This window comes from Hirundo rustica, chromosome 4, assembly GCF_015227805.2.
Source record: "Hirundo rustica isolate bHirRus1 chromosome 4, bHirRus1.pri.v3, whole genome shotgun sequence".
In the NCBI taxonomy this organism is placed as follows: domain Eukaryota; kingdom Metazoa; phylum Chordata; class Aves; order Passeriformes; family Hirundinidae; genus Hirundo; species Hirundo rustica.
Window position 1 is genome coordinate 67,052,402 of NC_053453.1, and position 21,297 is coordinate 67,073,698.

At 45.4% G+C, this 21,297-nt stretch overlaps 1 protein-coding gene across 10 annotated transcripts in view; it reads left to right on the plus strand.

The window, feature by feature from the left end:
* The window catches only part of ITPR2 (inositol 1,4,5-trisphosphate receptor type 2), a 244,528-nt gene that overhangs the window by 214,343 nt on the left and 8,888 nt on the right, over nucleotides 1-21,297 (plus strand). For 7 of the 10 annotated variants that reach the window (XM_040061446.2, XM_058420145.1, XM_058420144.1 and 4 more), the window contains 3 exons: nucleotides 2,291-2,418; nucleotides 3,748-3,913; nucleotides 5,174-5,334. In XM_040061446.2, the coding sequence (XP_039917380.1) occupies nucleotides 2,291-2,418; nucleotides 3,748-3,913; nucleotides 5,174-5,334 (455 nt within the window). The other 3 variants (XM_058420148.1, XM_058420150.1, XM_058420149.1) reach the window with 3 other exon arrangements.

Sequence of the window (21,297 nt, forward strand, 5' to 3'; positions counted from 1 at the left end):
TTAACCTGTTCTGCCTGTGAGTTAAATTGAATCAGAAGTTGGCCTGCCTAATGCTGTCCAGACCCTCACAAGTCGCTTTCCAGGGTGGGAACTGCTTGCAAAAAATCCCCCCTGAACCTCTGTTAGTGTCAATATTGGGTCCTCAACAACAGTGCACTCCGCAGCTCCACTCCTTTCTTGTAAGTACAGGCGTAGTTGATGCCTAGAGGGGCTGAGCCTGCGCTGTGCATGCTGGTGAGCATTGAGAGCAGCTGAGGCAGAGCATGTGCCTGTAGGGTTGCCTGGCCTCCAGGCTGAAGGCAGCTCTTGTTGCTCCGCATCTGGGAGTGGAGATAGAACAGCAGAAACGATGTCTGTACACTCTCCGCAGCCTACATTGCTGCACTAGAGGTTTCTGCCAGTTTTGGGCTGTCTGGTTCTTTGGCAAAGATCTTGCAACCTGAGCTTGCTTTTCTGGGAGCTTTTCTGGGATGCTGACGCTCCGTGTTGCAAGATGTGCAAGGTGATGTATCTTGTTTCTCTGAAGCCTGCTTTCCTCTGAATTAGCATCTGCACAGGGAGAGCTGGGTGTTAGAGCTGCTGGTAGATAATTCCTTCTTCAGTTCTCAGTCTCGGATTATCCTCTCTGTTCACCAGAATCTGATCATCTGCTGCTTCCAGCACCTGAGTCTGGTCTTGTGAACAGTGAAAATATTGTAGTTACCTAAGGGAAATAGAAGCTGTGGCTTTTTTCAAGTTTTTTAAATTTATTTTGTGGATGGTCTCCTTCTCAAGCACAGCTCAAAAAAAAAAAAAAAAAAAAAAAAAAAAAAAAAAGATGGAGTATTGTGGAGGGAATAATGGCAGGATACAACAGCAAAGATTAGTTGGTATGGATAACATCAGTGTGCTAAGAAAAAAAAATCTAGGTATGACAGGATAAAAAAGGTGTCTTGTTTCAATTCTTTCAGTTTCAATATTCAAGCAGTTATTTTTAAATCCAGAATTATTTGTGGGACCAGTGTCTGCAATGACCATATAGTTTAACAGGGAAGTCTGTCCTGATGTCTGCTTTTGCTTTTCTTTTTTGCTCAAAGTTTCTTCAGTAGGGAGTTGTTTCTCATTTAATTTGCCTGTGGAGCAGAAGCAGTGGTGGCAAAAGCAGCAAGACACCAGCGCTGTCCTGCCCATCCCAGCCAGGATGCGTGCACCACGATTTGGGAACCCACATCCAAAATTAAATTTAAATCCAAATTACTTGTCTGCAATGTGAGTGCTCGCAGTCAATTCAATTTATCAGAGTCTATCTCAGTGCCCCAGATGCGGTGGTTTGGGGCTGTTAAATATGTGTTTCAGTCAGCTCTCCCAGCGGGGTGTTGTTATTTATTAAACTACGTTACAATGAGCGCACGGAGCAAACCGAGGGGGAATGGCTGCCTTCCCTGCCTGAGCAAGCGTGTCCCTACAGGGAGGGGAAGGCAGGAGGAACGGCAATCACAGCCCCAACCCTTCAGCCCAAGCCAGCAGGACACGGGGAACAGCTCAAGCAGGGCTCTTCAAGGGAGGCTGTGCATGCAGGGAGCGTGTGGTGGGAAGGACTCTGGCCAAGGTGGACAAAGTCCCCCTGGGGTCGGTGTTCCAGCCCAGCTCCTCTGCACGTTCAAATATCTCCTGTACAATAGTACCCTCTGTGGCTCGGCCAAAACCACGCAGCAGCTCTGCAGCACAGATAAGAACAAAATCCAAGTTTTCAAGCTGAGGTCAGGGAGAGCCTTTCCTTTAATGTCTGTCAGAGCTGTGCTTGGGCACGTGTGCTGGTGGAAAGATCATGGACGGACTGACTCGAGCAAAAGCCAGCCCCTCCTTAATGGTTTGAAATGCTAACATGACTTGGCATGTACATGAGTAGGTAGAGAAGTGATTTCACAGGAAGACAATCCTTTTGCAAATGTGCTTCTAATTCTCTGTTTATATTGCTTTTTGTCTATGCTGCATTTTTAAGGGGCCCACTGGAAAAGCAGTGGGAGGACTGCAAGGAGAAGGGGTGCTCCCATGAGCAGAGATGGTGGCTCTGGGTCATTAAGAGCTCTGGTGGGAGCCCTGCTTGTGATTTTCTACTTCTGTCTTCAGGCTAAGTGTGCCTGATGTGCCTAAGCATGTCACCAGCAGCGATGTGCACATGGGTGGGGATGATCAATGAGGTTCTGGATGAGAAATATGAGAGGCGGATGTGTCTTGCAGTTGCCTTCTCTAACAGAATTGTGGCTTTGTTTGATGAGTGATTGCTTGATGCTGTGGCTCCTGTTTGCAGGTGAAGAAGAGGAGGATGGAATAGAAAGGACCTGTGACACCCTGCTCATGTGCATTGTGACGGTGTTGAACCAAGGCCTGCGGAATGGTGGTGGTGTGGGAGACGTGCTCAGAAAGCCTTCCAAAGATGTGAGTGTTTTGGCTCAGGAAATGCATTACTCCCCGTGCATCTCATGAATGCCAAAGTCAATTTTTGGAGGTTATAGACAGTGTTTGTATCTAGTCTGATCTCATGTCACACGGTTGATTTATCCATGTAATTTTTAGATCCCAGATGGGGTATTTAATGGGAAGAGCTAAGCTTGGTCTGATGATGATACTTGAAGAAAGGATCTCTAGGTAGCTGTTTACCACTTCTGGAAAAATGCAGAACATCATAACCTTCAAAGCACTGCTAAGAAGTCAGCCCTGGGAGGCACATCTGCAGGGCTCTATCCAGTCCTGGGCTCCTCAGGACAGTCCTGGAGCGGGGCCAGCGGAGGCTGCAGAGATGATTCAGGGCCTGGAGCAGCAGTGACAGGGAAAGGCTGAGGGAGCTGGGGCTGTCCAGCCTGGAGAGGAGCCCCAGCTGAGAGGGGCCCTCATCCCTGGGTGTCCCTGTGAGCAGGGAGGGCTCAGAGCAGGGCCCAGGCTCTGCTCCGGGGGGCCCAGCAATGGCACCAGAGGAACGGGCAGGAGCTGAGCCCAGGAGGTTCCACCTGGACATCGTAGCTGATATTCAGCATGGCATCTGCCCTGGAGTAGGTCCTGTTGTTTACTTGTACTCAACCAGCATGAAGATCAAACCAGAATTTCATATATTGTGGCATATTTTCTCTTCCAGAAGTTTCTGCAAAAAGGCAGTTCATTTAAGGACCGCCCTTAATATTTGGGTGGTTTCATGCATTTTTATTTAGGTTCAAAAAGAACATCACAAATGAGAGCAATCTAGCAGCACTTTGCTTGATGAGCCACACCAAATGTGTTATAAATTAACTCAGGATAAAGTAGGATCTCAGCAGGGCTTGCAAGAGTCCGGAGACAACTCGAATCTGGATGGAAGGGCTCCCTGTGCTGGTAGTAGGAGATATCCTATCTCACAGACCGGGAGGTTCTGGAGGAGCCAAAGTTTATCCCCAGTGGAGTCTGTAAGCACTTACAGACATCGAAAGTGACCCTTTGAAATTGATCCTTGCCACTTAGCAGCTCTTTAGTGTTAATTATATTGAAGCACTCCACGAAGGGTAGTGCTATTATTCCCACGAATGTGTGGGAAACTGAGCAATTGGGTGACTTCAGGTCTCTATCATGGTGAGGAAAAGGACTTTGGTAGTCCCTCCCTAGTCCTGTGAATAAGGCCAGCAGAATTTGGCATATGAAAAGAAGGATCTGTGGCTTTGCTTGCTCTAATGTGAAAATGTTGTTTATTATTTTAGATTTGTGCTATTTTTATACCTTATTGCAACCTTGTTATTGCAGGAGCCCTTGTTTGCTGCACGAGTTGTTTATGACCTTCTGTTTTACTTCATTGTCATCATTATTGTTCTCAACCTGATCTTTGGGGTCATCATTGATACATTTGCTGATCTCAGGAGTGAAAAGCAGAAAAAGGAGGAGATACTAAAGACCACCTGTTTCATCTGTGGTAGGTGTTACTGATCTCTTGAGATATTTGAGGGTGAAAGGAGTGAAAATGAACTGTTCCTCAATAAATAAAGCTTGGACCCCAGGCGCTGTTATCTTCAACAAGGAAAGTCTGTAAAAATTCCAGAGGTTGATTCCAAATTTATTCCCTCTCAGTAGGAGAAAGATTTGGTTTATGAATCAAAAGCTAGCTTTGCTGAGAGCTGGCTTCACAGTCTCCACCCAGAACCCGAGGCAGAAGAGCCGTGTCTCACGCTTGCATCATCACCACTAACGGAGATGGGGCAGCTGCTGACTCTGTTTCACAGAGCCGTGCTGCAGATGAAAGTGCAGCTTCTATTTCACAGCACAGGGCATTCCAGAGGGGGAGCATCAGCAAGGGCTGCCGATTTCAGAAGGTGATATGAAGCAGGGAACAAAAGAATTCGGTGGAAATCATCCGCACAATGCCCACGGAAAGTCAGGATTACTTTGAAGCGTGCTCACAAAGAGGGGCAGACCTTCACTCCCTGGGAGACTTCACAAATACCTGCATTTTTGTAGGCTGGGTGCTGTTTCCATGGTTGTACTGACAGGGATGAATGCTGTGCAGAGCACAACATGTCTTTGGTGTTTGTGGACAGGAAATCCAGGGAGGAGAGCGGAAACATGGAGGCAAACATTGGCGATTCTTCTCCTTCCTCACTTCTGGTATCCTCCTTCAGAGATCTGGACCATTACAGGGAAAAATCAAAAAAAATTCTTATGGCTACAGCTCTGTAAAGGCTGTGTGACAGCAGAGCTGCAGGGACTCACCCTCTCTCCTAGGTTTAAACCCACAAACAATCTCGCTGAAGCTTAAGAGGAGCTCTTTATATGCTGGATGGTAAAAGGGTGCATAAATCTTTGGAAGATCAGGGCATGGACTGCACACTATGTGCTTCCCAGTATACATCTAGGAAGAGCCAGAGCCAACACTTGTAAAACACTTTATGGGCCTCAGCATGGAAGGCACTGTAAAACTGTAACATATTTATTATATTGTTATTGTTATTAAGAGGAAATATCACAAAAGATAATAAATGCTGCATTGAAAGACTTCTGTCAGGAATGCCTTCTGGCCTGGTATTTCTTGCCTGGCAGTTATGGCTTTTAAATTAAGACCTTTCAAATTTATGATCCTTAAAATTAAGTTAGGTTCCTTTCTCTGACATATTTAACAGATTTGCGTATTTTTATGCTGAAGTTTATTCTTTGGCTTTATGTCCTTCTCTTATTGCAGGACTGGAGAGAGACAAATTTGATAACAAGACCGTTTCGTTTGAGGAGCATATAAAAGCAGAACACAACATGTGGCATTATTTGTACTTTATAGTTCTTGTCAAAGTTAAAGATCCGACTGAATACACTGGCCCGGAGAGCTACGTGGCGCAAATGATTGTGGTAAGTCAATCTGGGCATGTGCTTTATGCAACCGAGAGGTGCTCCTTGCAGCTGGGGCAGAGAATAGCTTTCTTTTCCCCTCTCTCTCTGAGCAATAGGAGGCATCGATCTGTATTTTTTAAGATCTTTTCACGTGTCTTAGTCTGCAACAAAACCCGGTCTTGAACATAATGAAAAAGATGAAGGCGCAGGCCGCAGTCTCCAGTTTGGCGTCGATGCTGTCATGCTCTGTGGGTTCTGCTGCCTCATTAGCCAGAGCTGGGGCAGGAGAGCATGCATCATAACATCTGCTGCTGCTCCAGCTTTGTCCAGTGTCTCTGGGCTGCCGTCCAGAAAAATAACGTCTCCTGCTGCACGCTGAAACGCGGGGTCAGTGCTCAGGGCTGGTGCTTTTCTCCTATGGCTGCTCTGAACAAGCCAGTGAAAAGACCAAGCAGAGCGGCCACAGGGATTTGAGGAGCCACAGAAATTGCCTTGTGAAGCAGGGAGAGTACTTGGATTCAGAGAGAGAAATGTGATGATGCTGGCCCAGGGAGGTGTTCGATTACATTTTGTTTCCAGCCTGCTGCCGAAGAGGGTTTGTTCTGCTGAGTGAGAGGAGTGGATTATCACTGCTGCCTGGCTTGGGGCTCCATTTTCGGGGAATTCTGCCTGCCTGCTGGGATATTCTGGTGCAGCATTTTCTTCCTGTGGACTTGCTGGCAGGTATTGCACTGCTCAGGGCCTGTGCCAGGCTCTGTTGTTGCAGAGCTGGCATATGTCTGAATCCTGGAGGAGGCTGTAACCAAATGCGCATCAGGCTTCGCTGTTGATGCATTTCTGGAGCCACAACTCTTATCAAGACTATCTTATCTCTCTGTTATCCCTCATCAAGCCTTTGACTGGACATACTACCCAGCCTCATTACTGAGGTGCTGGGTGGCCTTTTACCCCCCAGTTTAGGCAAGGGGAAGATTCTTCTCCTTTCACTTCAGCTGTTGTCGGGTCAGGCACCAGGTTTCAGTCGATCTCAGCTCCTTTCTGCCTTGTCAGTGCAGAAAACTGGGTTATTTATCCTGCCTCCACATGGGTATCCAGGATAGCTGGGCTGACTCACCTTTCTCACTAAAATGGTTAGTTTAGATAAGATGCCTAATTGGGAGCAGGCTAAAATTAGAGCTGACTCCCAAGGACTGTGCAGGCTTAAGCAGAGCTTACCTTGAAGGACTCCCGTTAGTGGAAATGGTGGTGTTTAGATGGAAGTGTGTGTTTGATTGCTGCAGTTAAATGGAGGTTTCCTAAGTGCTACTGCCACTAGAAGGGAAGGTGCTGTGGCAGGTGATGGGAATTCAGTGCTCAGGTGCAGAGGAACAGCCTATTTCCTTCAATTTTGAACCATCAGTCTCATTGCCCAGCTCAGGGTGCTTATACTGTAGGCAGTGATGGATCTACACTTCTGCAGTTTGGTGGGCAAGGTAGAAAACCTAAACCAAATCCTTGTAGACTCTCTTGCATTACAAGAAATTATTCATAGTGGCAAGTTGTCCTGTTACACATGGAAATATTTTAGCTTATGTCAGAAATACATTTTAATTAATTTGTGGAATCAGATTCTGGGGCCTGTCTCATTTGTTCATTCCTCCTCTTCCCTGCAATGTTTGTAAGATTTTAAACTTTGTGGTATGTATGTTAAGTGTTGATGTTGAATTCCAAGAGATGCATTAATATTCATAGTAAGTGTATTCATTCTGTGGCAGCAGTGGTTTAACTTTTCTGATGTGTAATTCACTAATGTATTTTACTGTTGCATTAATGGCTGGAACTTGTCTTTGAATATCTAAAATACTAACACAAAAGCACCAAAACCTCATGTGACCTCAAGCATTGAAGTGTTTTCTCAAAGCCCCTGTTCCTCTGTAGCAGAATGCTGGTTGTTTAGGTGGCTAGCAGTAATCCAGATTTTGGGATTGCTAAACTCTCTTTTTCCACAAGTATATACAAGTTAAAGGTTATTTTGGGTGATGGAGAGGTACCAATGGACTTAGAAATGTAAAGCTTAGATGGAATGAAAGTCCAAATGGTAGAGTGGGAAAAAAAATGAGAAGTAAATGTTCGAACAAACTACAAGTATCTGGTATGGGATCAGTAATTGTGTCTTTGTGTGGTTTAAATTCCTAGTATGAAATCCAGGGAAGATGTGCTGCATGGCAGAAGCAATTGGAACTTCTTAGGTGAACAAAAATGGACCCTTTCTCTTGGAGTCAGAGAATTTACTGTATACCACATGCTACAAGGAATACTAAGAAATTAAAGAAAATAATCTGACTGGAGGAATGGAGTATGGTATTTGGCTGTAAGAAGAGATTTAGAGATACAGCTTTGCTTAGGACCAAAAGAAGAGTCAGAAGGAAAACTCTCAGAGGCAGTTTTGCAGCTGTCAAACGTATGAGCTGCTGTAGCAAATGTGTTTGGTGTGTCCCAAACACAGCCTGATAGAAATAAGTTACACCACAGGCATGTGAGTTGTGCTACATTCCATGCACTAATTAAGCCTGAACATGGCTTTTGCCATGAGGACAGAGAGAGAAGCTGATTCAGACTCTGTGGCAGCCTGAAAGCTGTGTGACCATCCTTGTGATGCTGGGAGGGGTGACCAAGTCCTGGGTAGGACAGCACGTCCTGGTTAGGATCCAGTAAAAGAGAGACTTGAAATTAAACTTTCACAATGGAATTGACTCATTGCTGAAAAAGGCTTGTTATAGGGGTATATGGGGTTGCAGGAAATATTTATAAATTCGGGTGGTTGGGATAGCAGGGCAGTCTGAGAACCTCTTTGGAAAGGACAAGGTGGAATGAAATTTTATATTTCATACTATACAGAATATGGCTGAAAAAACTCTGTGAATCATACTCCTGGAAGAACTCTCTTCATTCTATTAGATTTGTTATGATCAGGAATGCCTTCTATGGCTGCTTCTGTAGCTTTAATGGATTCTGTGGAATTTAATGGAATTCTGCGTTTTCACAGCCAGATCACATAAGGAGAACTTCTACCCAAATCCAGTCTTTCAAGTCCTTCAATACACATATGTCAAAATTTTGGAGTATGCTGCAGTAACTTTAACAGCACGTAGAGTTAGCTCCAAGTATGATCCTCGCTATCCCTACAACTGCAGTGAGGAACCAATTATTATTTGCATTTGCCTACTCCTGTCTTGCAAAATATTGCAAAAAGTAACATTGGAATAATGATCAATATTAACTTAGCACCAGGAAAAGCATTTACACTTTCTGATAGTCATTTTCTCTATTGCCCAACCTTGTCAGAGATCAAAAGTATGACTGTCTACTTTGTGATACTCAGTCTTTTCTTTGTGTCATTTGTCCAGCAAACAGCAAAGCATCTGGTTTGAAGGCTTGCTGATAGCACAACAGATTAAAAACCAGGAATACTGTGGTTTCCTTGTTTTGGAATGTTATTTGAAAGGCTGGGTGCCAAAACGGATGGGAGTTATTTACACATCATAGTTCACCCCTCCAGTTTTTCAGCTTGAGAAGGGGAAAGAGACACGTGGGTGATGTTGTACACACCCCTCACTCAAATGCAAGGTTCTTGCAAGTTTCCAAGTTCACTTGTATTTCTGTTCCCGGGGTGGTTTGCTTCAAGGATTCCTGTTACCTTGCACATCTCTGGCCTCAGAAGACCTTGGGGTAGAGCGCTTCTTTTGCTTTCTTGCTCTGGACTGTGGACATGGTCTCTACAAACTCCTGATGTTCCCTGTGATTTTGATTTTCCCAGCAGCTCTGTGCTTGCTTCAGTGCTTAGCATACTGCTCTGAGCACTGATTGAAGTAGTCAGGAGCTATCCAGATTTCATAAAGAAAGGTATTAATTTTTCTGGGTTTTTTTAAGTTTCTTTTTTGAAAAAAGCATCAAGCATAAAATGTATTCTAAAGCAACACGCAGTTTATACACCCCAAACTTTATGGAGATGTTGGTGAGAATAAAGCGCTCCAGCTCTTCCAGCACTGCCCTTTCTCCCTGCACACTATCTTTTATCAGTTATTGGGTGAAATCATTAATGAATATTAAAGCAGGGCAGTAGGTTTTATTTGTTTGCTCTCCAGGCCTCTTTTATGAAGTCAGACAGGTATTATACAATATCCGAAGAGACAAACTTTGAAAAGCTGGCTGCGTGCCTTGTGTTTGCGCTGAGAACCTGTGTGAATGATTCCCCTATTGAATTTTCATTCCTGTAGAAAAACCCCTGTTTATCTGACCCATTTGACCAGAAACACCATTGCTAGCAAACCCAGAGATGCACATAACTTGCATGACATCGATACGGCAATCTTTGAATGTTCCTGGTGTCCATTTGTCAGAGGAGACGGTTTAATGTGATAACTGGAACAATGAAAGATAATGTCCAAACTTTTATACTTGGATTTTCAGAGGTGTAATTTGTACGCACATATTTCACCCAAGCCTTGGTTGCTGTAAATAGATATATGGAGTTAAAAAAAAAAAGGACGTGAGTAGTTACTGAATTTTTTGCAGCTCAACAGAGATATGAATTAGCCTATGATTTGTACCTCCATTCATTTGCAAAAGTAAAAGGCTATTGGCTTAGCAATTAAATTAATTATTTTGCCCATTGGAAGAATGAAAGACTAGCAAACGAAGCCCTGAAAGTTTCATTCTCGCGTGCTCTGTCCACAGTTCTCAGCAAGTTTCGTAATGGCTTTTATCAACATTAGTGCTACCTGTCATAACTACATAATTATAGCACCTAATTATATTATTACTTATTTACCCTGGTTATGTAATTGGATGTAATTGTGCAATTATGTAACTCCTCAGTCAGCTGAAAAATGCTCTAAAACCAGCCTATGCTCCTAAGAGTAAAGGACCATCTCTAAAGCAAGGCAATCTTTGCTGGGAAATTACAGGTTCTTTTCTCCATTACGGTCATTGGGACTATGAACCTTTTATTCCCATCAATGTGGCAGGGAGGAAGCAGAGACAGGTTGAGCAACACCAGCCTGAAATTCTGAACAATTGTCTTCTGATACAGTTCTTTTAAAAGCACTTTTGTGGCACAGCAATGACCTGGTATTGGCTGCGTGACAAAATATTTTAACTGTTTTATTTTAAATATTTTGAAAGTGTCAGCATTTTTTTCATTATTATTTTTCTTCTAAATCATTAAATAAAAGACGTATTTAGCCATGTCAAGAGGAAAAATGCATTCCCCTTTTGAAATATTCTGATTGTTTTGTTTGCTGTTTTAAAATACTGAAGTTTTGAAAATTCGGCTGCATTCAGTGCTGCTTTGAGCTGGTGCTGTTGTTTCCGTTCTTCCTACCTCCAGCCTCACGGTTTTGCCTTCTTTTTTCTATTAGATACCCAGAAGTGGGTGTTAGATTAAAAAGCAGCGCTGGGAATAATGCCAAGTGAGCCATTGAGAAGCCTCACAATAGTTGTCATTCCGCCCATGCTGTGTGCTGGGCAGCGCCAGCCCTTTTCCCTTGGCACCCTCCCCTCTCCTGCCTCGCTGCCCTGCCTTTTGCCATGGTCCCACCTCGGGAGGGGAGGTGTGATGTGAGCCATGGCAGCTCCTGGCTGCTCCCAGGGGTCAGCTCATGGCCAGAGTTGCTCCATGAGGCTGTGACCCCCCGGTTCAGGAGCAGGGCGAGGGGACGAGCCTCCCTCCTGGAGCCAGAGCTGCTTGCGTACAGCCCCTGGCACACCTTTCACAGGGGCTTTTTTCCATCTTAGCCGACCCCAGCAGACGTAGCCGGCTGGCAAAACAGCCGAGGTGCGAGCCAAGGGTGCCTACGGAGCCCGACAGCTGTGGGTCAGGAGGCTGCCTGCCCATCCCCTCACACCTTGGGAGGGGTTGCTCCAGGGTTACCCAGTGAGCAAAAGGTATTTCACCGATGCCAGACCCTGGTGTGCTCCCCTGAGGTCTGACAGAGTCAGTGGCTGTCCCCGAGCAGACCACGTGGAGCTTCGAGGGGAGGCAGCTCCGAGGGAAATTCGGACAGGAGGGGTGGAGACAGTGAGAAAGTTCTGTAGAGAAAGGGGAAGGGCATGCTGACAGCATGGGGGTTTGTGGAACAAGCTGTTCTTTACTGCTGCCGATTTTTGTCAAAGAATGTAATAAAATTATATGGACTAAGAGGGCTGTTGACCCCTGCTCTTAAAATAAAGCTTCTTTGGAGAAGGGAGGAAAAAAAAAAAAGTTCTGACATCCAAAATTCTTCTGTTCTGTTATCCATCACCCTTTTGAATTTTGGAGGTAAAAGTTTTCTCTGCTAGTTCTGTAGATATTCTTATTACATCCAAGGATCACAAAACACTGCATGGGTAGAGAGAATGACCTCAAGCAGAGAAATGTCAATCCAAGGTAGCACCTAAAGCAGAGAAATGTCGATCCAAGGTAGCACAAGTGCTGCAGAATGGGCACTTGGGATCTCAGGAAGACACTCCGTGTGCTTTTCCACGTGCTCTCTGATGATTCATCCCAGACAATTCCAGGAGTTTCCTCCCCCAGGTGTCCACCAGACCCTTCTGCCGCGGCGAGAGCAGAGGCGGGAGCAGCAGGGACGTGTTTGTTCACTCCTGAGCTGCTGCAGTTCACAGCCCAGAGTACGAATGTGAAAATTGATGGCCGCTGAAGTCACGCCAGCCTGAACTGCGCTGGTTGAGGAGGGGACATGGCACTGGTTCTGCTGCCTCTGTATAGGTGGGATCATAGCAGCAGAGAGAAAGGGCACAGGCTGATTGGAGTGACCCTTTTAGCTGCTGCAGCTGAATCTGCCAGGGACGGTGAGCTGCAGCTCCTAAACTGGATCACTATAAATAAACTGCATTTTTGAGGCTTCTTCATTATCAAAAATTCTAGTTCAGCATGAAATTTCTGATCTGGCAACTCACAGCCTTGAAAATCCTTACAGGACTCGTGCACACAAATGTTGTGCTGGAGTGGGGCATCGTGGAGTTTATAGCTTTTGGGAAGCTAATAATGCTCCCATTGTTAGGGCTGGGTTATTTTACTTTTTCAGACTGGCTTTGGTCCAAAAAGCAGATGTTATCGAAGCCAAACTTGCAAGGATGAGACGTATGCACATATCATTAAGCAATGCAACTTTTTTCTTAATTACTTTTAAAAGGCTGATACGATGCATGTCACGTTATGAGTAATTACTTACCATGGCAGTAACACCAAGAGCACAAAAGCCAGCTGCTAAATAAGATCTGAGGTCTCTGAGAAAGGCTCATTTCCTAGGAAATGCAGTGTTGGTTTTGTCATAGTTAGGTTTTCATAAAATAAGCGATTAAAGAAATACGCTTAATAGATGATTTACAGCTCCCATTTTTTTGTTGCACTCAAAATAGGAGAGCGGGTGAGAATGCAGCTCTCTGTGTCTTTCCACATGGACACAGGCCCTGTGGGGTCTCCAGGGCTTTGGATCGGGTACACCAGATCCCAGAGAAACTCCTTTTTCCTGCATCAAGGCCTGCCCCAAATCCACAGAGGAACTCAGAGTAGATCACTATTGCGTGATACGGTCACTAAAATAGAGCTGAAACTGGGCTTTACACAGGTCCAGTCACTGCTTGGGTGTATGAGGGGAGGTCCATCTACCCTCAGATACCCGAGTGTTAGCCAGGTTTTACACGTACAGAATAAATTGAGGCACTGTTCTTTCTGCTGCTAGGTACTGAGTTATTTTTCTATTGTTGCTTTTCTTGTTGCTCAAAAATAATTTTCATTTCTGTGGGAAGACCACTTCTATTTTTGCTTCTCTGTACAATTTTGCCTCTACGCTATTATCTCATTAAAGTGCTGAACACCTCCCTCTCCACTTCATAAAATAAGCAATCACAGTAACGTGCCTAATTAGCTGTTTTCTTGCTCATTTGTGTTTCTCAAAGCATGAAAAGTTAGCATCACGTTAGCATCTTTGCAAAAAGCTCCTTTTCTTCGAGAGAGCTGAGCATCTTCTTTTCTACTTGAAGGGCTCTGCATCTTCCAGCAATGGGCTCCTTGGTCTGCCATAAATAATTTAGTTGGCCTGCTTGGCTCAGTGATGCATGAGACGTGGGTAAATAAAGGGAAAGGTGGGCTTCATCTAGTACCTCCATGCAAAAGCTTGAGCTTTAGCGTGGATTTATCTTTATACACATCATTTTCAGACAAGCAAAATTAATTATCCAGCTGCTGCTTGAACAGGAAGCCATGGGTCTGATCCTGCCTCCTTAGAAATGATGTCATTAGCTGGAGCAGGAGAAGGCTTGGTGTCCAGTGCAGGTGCTGCAGCACAGGCAGGTTTGCTGGGTGCAGTGAGGGATGGTGATGACCTTCATCCCCCAGCTGACTCGGGGAGGGATTGGCCATGGCACAGAACCCTTGTCTCTGCTGAGCCCCTCACATTCTTGTTAACTTCTAAAGCACAATCCTGTCCATTTCCCTCTTTCCTTTGAAATCACGTCTGTGTACACAGCTGTGATGTAATTTCAAGTTACAGAGCAGAGCCTAAAACTCCTCAAAAGTATATCCATTGATATTTGGGTTTTTCTTTTTCCCCCCTGAGATCCAGACTCAGCAGTTTGATGCTACCCAGACCTAGTCTTTTTGGCCCCTGATATAGTGGCTCACTTGTAAGCTTAGCTTGATTTCCTCTGTATTTTCAAGATTTGGCCACCTGTCTGTTTAGGTTTCAAAGATTTTGCTACAAAGAAGGGCTCCGCCTTGATAATACAGTTTAGTCACAACCTCCTTGTCCTCCTTCCAACTTCCACTCGTTCAATTTGCAAATTAAAATAAAGAGCCGAGTTCGGTTCCTGTTTGTTTGCCTGCTGCTGGCCTTAAAAACTCAAGGAGGGGTCTGGACACAAGGCTGTGTTCCTTGAAACTTGCAGATCCCCAGGAACAGGGAGTGGAGGTGTTCCAGCTGGAGCGCCCTCGAGCCGAGCAGCGCTGCTGGCAGGACACGGGCTGCAGTTCCCTGCTGGAATCCGCTCTCGCCTCGACCTGCCAGAGAGACTGGAGCTGCTGACTTTCCAGGCAGCCTGCAAAAGCCATCTTTTATCCCTTTGTTAAAGAAGCCTGCGGCTTGAGATGGATCTGTGTGTGGGCAGACCTTTAGTCTGTGGTTCCAAGTGATGGAAAGGCTCTCCAAGGCGCTGGATTGGCACCTACTGTTGCGCTTAAAATCCTGGCAGTGACAGAGCCCTGATTCTCCTGGGACTGGCTGCACGGGGCTTTGCCAGTGAAAGCTGGACCTTAACTGGGATCACAGCTAGTGATAAGAAGTTGAACCCCCAAGGAACAATGTGATGAGCAGATCGTGAAACGTGTCAGCTGAATGAATTTGATTTTGCACGATGGGAGAAGCAACGGACACAAAACACTTCAGTGCTGTTTGAGAATATTATTGCAACATTTGAAAACAATTATTGCTCTTTGTATTACACTGGTACTAAGCCTCTGGCTGCTTGAATGGGAAAGAGACTGAAAAATTTTCTACAGCCAAGGCAGATAACTGCAGATGCTGAGGAAGGGAAGGACTGTGGGGTTCCCCAAAACCATGGGGGCAGTCAGTAAAAGAACAGGGAGATGAATTTGTTGCCTTACCAGGAACTCCATTTAAAAGTAAATAGGCCTGAAGTTGTTGGGACTCAAAACATAGCAGTGAGATTCTGCAAGATACACACCAGGGAAAGGCTACAAAAAATGCAGTTCTGTTTCTGACCTCTCACAGTGCAGAGGCAGCAAGATATGGGGGGATTTGGTGTAACATTGGCATGAGCTTGATTTACAAGGTGCTACAGATATGATGAAGTTACTTGTTTGCTGAATCTATCATGGGAGGAAAAATCCACTGGCCTGTATTACTTTGCATGGATAAGTTTCTGGATTTGTGTAACTTTGGTCTCATTGTGCCATTTATCTTTTGGAATCAGCTTTATGAGATTTGTGTCAGGCTTTTCTATTTGGTTGCGAGGCTGCTTTGCAGAATCTTCTCTCTTGTTTGTGTGGTGGATGTGTGTATGATAAAAAGCTAAGATTGCATCATCTTTAATAAAAGCGAAGATGTACAGCCTAAAGAAATCAGATTAGTTGTAGAGAAAGAAATCAATCAGGTTGGCAAATTGCATCTGTGGGACAAAGTGCAAAATGTTTGTTTCATACAGTATTTATTGAACAAATTTGTTGAGAAGATGGTTAAAAATGCTCTACAAGAAAAAAAAATGGGAACCATTTTGTTCAATTTAAATGGCATTGATGTATTTTTTATATCATGAATTCTTGCAATATTACCAACAACAATCCCTGATAAAGTACTTTCCACAATTGCCTCACAGGGCATTTTGAGATAAAAGTATATATCGGAGATTGTAAAGTGGCTGCATCCAATTTATATATAATGGAACCCACTACAGCCATCCTCTGAAACTCAATAGATCAGGACTCACATTACACTTCCATGAGTTTGGATAGTAGGAGCTCTAAAGAGCCTCCAAAACAAACAGGCAACTTTAAATCACGTTTAATGAACCCTGTGTATTTTATACACATGTGATTAAAATGTTTTGTTTCTGTTTTTCATTTTGCTGGGTGGTGCTGAAGAAAAATCCTAAGTTCAGGCCTGTGAAACCAATCATTTGCTTGTTCTCAAGCGAAAATTCAGTTTAACTGAACACAGCAAACCATTTAAAATCCTGGACTGGAAAAAAAAAAAAAAAAAAAAAAAAAAAAAGAAAAAGCAGATCTGTACAGAGGATCCATTTTAATATTTCCTAGCAAAAGCACTAAATGAAAATGTAGCATGGGCAGATGAAGGGTCATGCAGTACCATGGTGGTTTTTTCCTTTATTTCTCTGTGCCTACAGCCTTGAAAACAACCCTCAGTAGACACCAACCTGGGCGAGTAGAGGGCCCAGTTTTGCTGGTTCCTACCTCTTTCCTGAAGGGAATAAAAATGCTCTGTGCTTCCATCCAGGTGGATAGGTGGCACCTCGTGTGCTGCAGCCAGACCTGCAAGGGGGCCAGCCCTTGGCCATTGTGCTTGCAGGGGCAAGGAGTTGTTCAAGGAGTGCAGAGGAAGCCACAGGCAAGCCTTTGAGCAGAGCAAGGGGTCAGAGAGCAGGCTGATGGTGTTCAGGCCCATAGGGCTGGAAGGTGGCCATTGGTTGGTGTTGTTTTGTCAAGAGATGCTTCGCAGAGAAACTTAGATCTTGATCCCCTCTCCTCTGAGTGGTACTCAAGTATGTGCATTTGTGATCTTCCAGGTCCTTTCCAGCCTTAATGATTCCATGATTCTGTGCATGTGTAAGGTTTGTGCATGATTGTACCATTGCTTAAACATCTGTTCTGTGTGGTGATAGTCAATAATTCTTACTAATTTTCAAAGAGTGTTGTTCTTTCAGTTGTCCTTTCATACTGCCCCGTGTGCAAAATACATGAGAGTGAAAATGGGCCCGAAGCAGGAACATTCAGATCAGGACTCAAAATGCCTCTGCTCTGGCAGTATCCTAAACCAGAACAATTGCACTGCAATCAGCAGAGCTCTCCCTGTGTAAAGCTGAGAACAAGGTCAAGTCCTGAGCCTCTGAAAAACGAGTCTCCAGCTGAGTCTTTGTATTTCCCAAAGATTCTGTTACACCAAATTGAAGCTAAAGCCAGGAAATGGACACTACTTGCGAAATACAAGGTGACAGGACCAGAGAATTAAAGCTAAATGTGAAAAAAACAAAACAAAACAAAACACAAATTTCAACAAATATGCTCCTGAATCCTTTGCTCCAAAAGCTAGGAAGCAGAGGTCATGGCTTGGAGTTTACCGTGGAGTTAGACCCTGATCGATTGGATCAAACCAGCAGGCACATTGACAAAAGCAAGTCAAAATTTGTGGTCTCTTCACCAGCTGGATGGTCCATATGTGTCTAAGGAGGAAACATCATCTGTGGCCTGGTACTGCAGGGGTCGTTTCCATTGCAGTGGGATTCATGCTGCTGGCTTTTGTCTGGAGTTCAGCATCTGGAGCGTGCCGCTGGCGCGTTTTGTGAAGGAAAATCAATATTAAAAGAGGAATGGGAGAAGCAGGGGCTTCAGCTTGCCGGTGCAAGCACTGTTGGAGTGGGAAAGGCGAGGGGCCGGAGAGGCATTGGAATTCTGCTCACTCTAAACAAAGCCAATGGGAAGCAGCGACGCCGCTGCCGGGCTCGGCGGGGTCCTGGCCCACGAAGCAGCGGTGAGCTCACTGAAATGCTGTGGGGAGCAGCAGGGGAAGCAGAGGGAGGAACAGGTTAGAGATGGAGGCATTTTGGTGGCGGAGCCGGGGCTGCACGGGCAGCTGGGCCCCTCTGCTGTGCCAGGGCTGCCCCGCGTGGCGCTGGGGGAGCCGAGCCCGTGGGGCTCCGCAGCAGCACCCAGCTGGGGGGGGCACAGACAGACAGACACCTGCCACATTCCCCTGCACACAGGCTGCCCTGGCATTGTGCTGAGCTTCCCACACCGAGACAGCTGGAGCTGAGGCAGAGCCTCCCAGGCTGCCATTACAAGGTCCTTTCTTTAAGGACATATGCGCTTAATGTCAGAATATTGAAACCATACCCACGTGAACAAAGTCAGTAAGCCAGTGATTCATTGCTGTTTCAAACCTCTATCTAGCCACAGTAAATTTCTGCTCGGTAGTGACAGACTGTGTCCACATGCGGGCTATGATTTACAGTTCTGTGTTTTGTGTCAACAACATCTGGTTAACAAAAGAAGGGTAAAAAAAAAAAAAAAAAAAAAAAAAAAAGCCAAGAACATTTATTTTCTAACCTCTGTACCAGATGTTTCGTTATGCACATGATCCAGGGATTATATCAGAAATAATTTAATTATTTTAAATGAATAATCCGAAGTGTTTTTCCTAAAGTATGTCTCGTAACCACTAACAACATGAAAACATAGGAATGTGGAAAAATAAACTCGTGTTTTACACAAATCCATAATTGTATCTATTTTAAGGGCGCAAATATTACGGACCAAATCCTAGCTTTTGATGCTAGTGTTAGGATTCTTGAGGATTTGCACAGGACAATATCAATTATCAGGGTTATGTGGGAGATAAGGTGGCAGAGAGCGACTGATAGAGCAGAAGAAAGCAACAGCTCAGAAATGTGCCGTGGGGAAGGGACGATACCAGAAGCAAACACGCCCTCAAGTAGAGCAGCACTCTCCACACACAGAGGTGGGACACAAGCCGAGGCTCTCCAAGCACACAGGAGCTGTGCCCTGGCTCTCCCATGAGTCCCCTGTTGTCCCTGCACACCTGAGTTCCACCTGGACACTGGCTGGAATGGGCCATCTCAGAGACAAAGCCGCTTGGTTTCTACTTTGCACCTTGCAGGGCGGAGTTGCTGAAGTGGGATCCCTCCTGTGGCTGCTCTCTGGCTGCTGCAGCCCGTGTCAGGGTGGCCTTTTCCTCTCTAGGGACACGCTGTGACTCACAGACCTGCTGCTGGCACGTGGCTTGCCCACAGCAGCACTGTGAGAGCACATTCAAACTTGTGGAAAAAATTACTTTCGTGATCGTTTCCATCTTTTGGAGGTGAATGTAAAATCCCTTAGGTGCGTTTGATAAGCAGAAATATTGTGGTGCTTGTCCTTTGCAGAGCTCCAATTTTGAGTGTCAATTTTGAGCAGTTTTGCCCCAGAGAGTCAGAGAAAACTCTTTGCAATTTAGGGTTGATTATCATTCTCATCGTAATTTTTGCAGGGGTATCCTAAGTGGGAATGCTGATACAGAAACACTGAGACATTTATAAATGCCTGGCCTGGGTATCAGTCTGGAAGAGCTAACAGTTGGTCAGAATTACGGTGATAGATTCTGTTGCAGCCTTCAAAAACATTCAGCCAAGTTAAAATGAAAGTAAATGCATCAATGCTAAAGCAGACAGTGGCTCTGTGTTGTGGTTTCAACCTTCTTTCAGGGGGTAACAGATTTTTCTATTTTTCTGTGAGTTATGGTAGCTGTAGCATGTATCAATCCAGTGTAGACCCAGCCAAAACTATTAGTTTTCTTGTTGCATAAAGATTTATCTGTAATTGCCAAGGTTTATTTTTATTTTCTTTGAATTACTGTTCTGGATGCATATAGATGCATAACAATTCCTAGTTTCCCTCCCTATATTCTTGTACAGCACAGATTGCTTATCGAATACAGTCTTAACATTAAAGTGTCAAACAGGATTTGCAGGAAGCTATTTGGGTTTGTAGTTTAGGATGAATGTTTATCAAATTGTGGATTAGCTGAATCATGCTCTGAACCAAATTATTATTGTCTGTGATTAAATCACAAAGTGGTTATTGCCCTGTGTCATCTAAAGCACACGATAGCTTAAATCTTGAAAATCCCTTTTTAAGGTGGCTATAGGAGCTACATGATTCCGGACTTTTAGGACCAGACTCTGTCCCTAGACAAAAAAATAATAGCTTTCAAAAGGTCATTTGGACTGATCCCTCTCTGCTTATATGGGCAGCACATTTGGGAAGGGAATGGATGGGTTTATTTGCATTTCAGACATACAGAATATTTCTCAGTAAATAGATCTCTTTGTACCCGGTGCTAAAGTATTTATTCAAGGTGCTGGCCCAGAAAAGGGGAGTGAACTGTTCCCTCTCGTGCCTGAAAGGGCAGGGGCTGCCTGCTGGAGAGCAGTGATGCCCAGTTTGTTTGCCCTGATGCTGAGGGCACGGAGGACTGGCAGTGCCCCTCCTCAGCCCTGGAGGCCACGGGGTGACCAGCAGGGCCTTCTCCTCAGCACCAGTGCAGCAGAATTTTACCACCCCAAAGGGGCACTTGAGGGCCTACACGCTCTCTAAAGAGGCCCAGTCTTCCTAAAGCTGCAGGAGCCGTTTTTGGGGGCTGCTGCTGTGGTTGCTGCCTGCCCACAAAGGTGTGTTCCAGGACAGCCCAGCGCAGCACACGAAGGCGCCGGTAGCAAACCTTTTTGGTGACTGATGTCCACACTCCTCTTGTGCACCCTTTCTGCAACCATCTTGCTGAGGAGCAAGACAGCTTCCAGCACCCCTGTTTTCTCAGCCTTGCTGCTAGGGCACTGCCCTCCTGATGCCAGCCTCGCTGAGTCACCGAGGAGAGAAGGATCCTTGCAGAACTGTGGGCTGGGGAACACGGAGGCCGCTCCTCTGTCCTGGTGCACGCAGCAGGGCAGGTCACAGCCCAGCAGGAGTCATGAGCAGTAATCATCACTTTTCTTGGTGAACAGATAGAAGGGAAGTCCTGAAAGGGCTTGTTTTCGTGTCGCAACAAGGGGTCACGGGGTGGAAAGGGCTGAGAGTCACTGCATTAGAGCGTGCTGGAGAAATGAGTCTGGCACAGCTGACGGCGGCGTGGCACTCGCCGCCCGTGGCACTCGCACCGGCTGAGAGTGTGCATTAGGCTGCCTTTGCTCCTCTGCTTCATCCCCCTTGTCCTACTCTTTGACCTATTTTTCTCACTGTTATCTAGTAATCTATTTTTTAAAGGCTCAGCCCAGTCTTTCCTGCTGGTTGCAGCTGATCCATCTCGCTGCTAGCCTGTGAAACTAGCACCTCCTAAAGAAACGTCCCTCTGCCAATTACTGCGAAGGCATGGATTCAGCTCAGCGTGAGAGCTTGATTGAAACCAGTTGGCTGTGCCAACGGGAAGGGATGGCTCAAGAGAGGCTTCGTACAAAATACAGCATCTCTAAACAGGTTTCTTTGGTCTTTCCTCCATCCATGCTCAACCGGAGCCAGCAAAGTCAGAAAAATGGCAATATTTTACCAAAGGGAGCACTTATCCCACAGCTCTGCCATCCCCCTGGAAGGCCCACTGAAGGGAAGGAGAGGGTTGCAGGGAAAACTGCAGGAGGCAGACGCAGACTTTTGCTCTGAGACGGAGGGTTTGAGGTTTTCCAGCGAGCGCAAGGAGCAAATCCTCT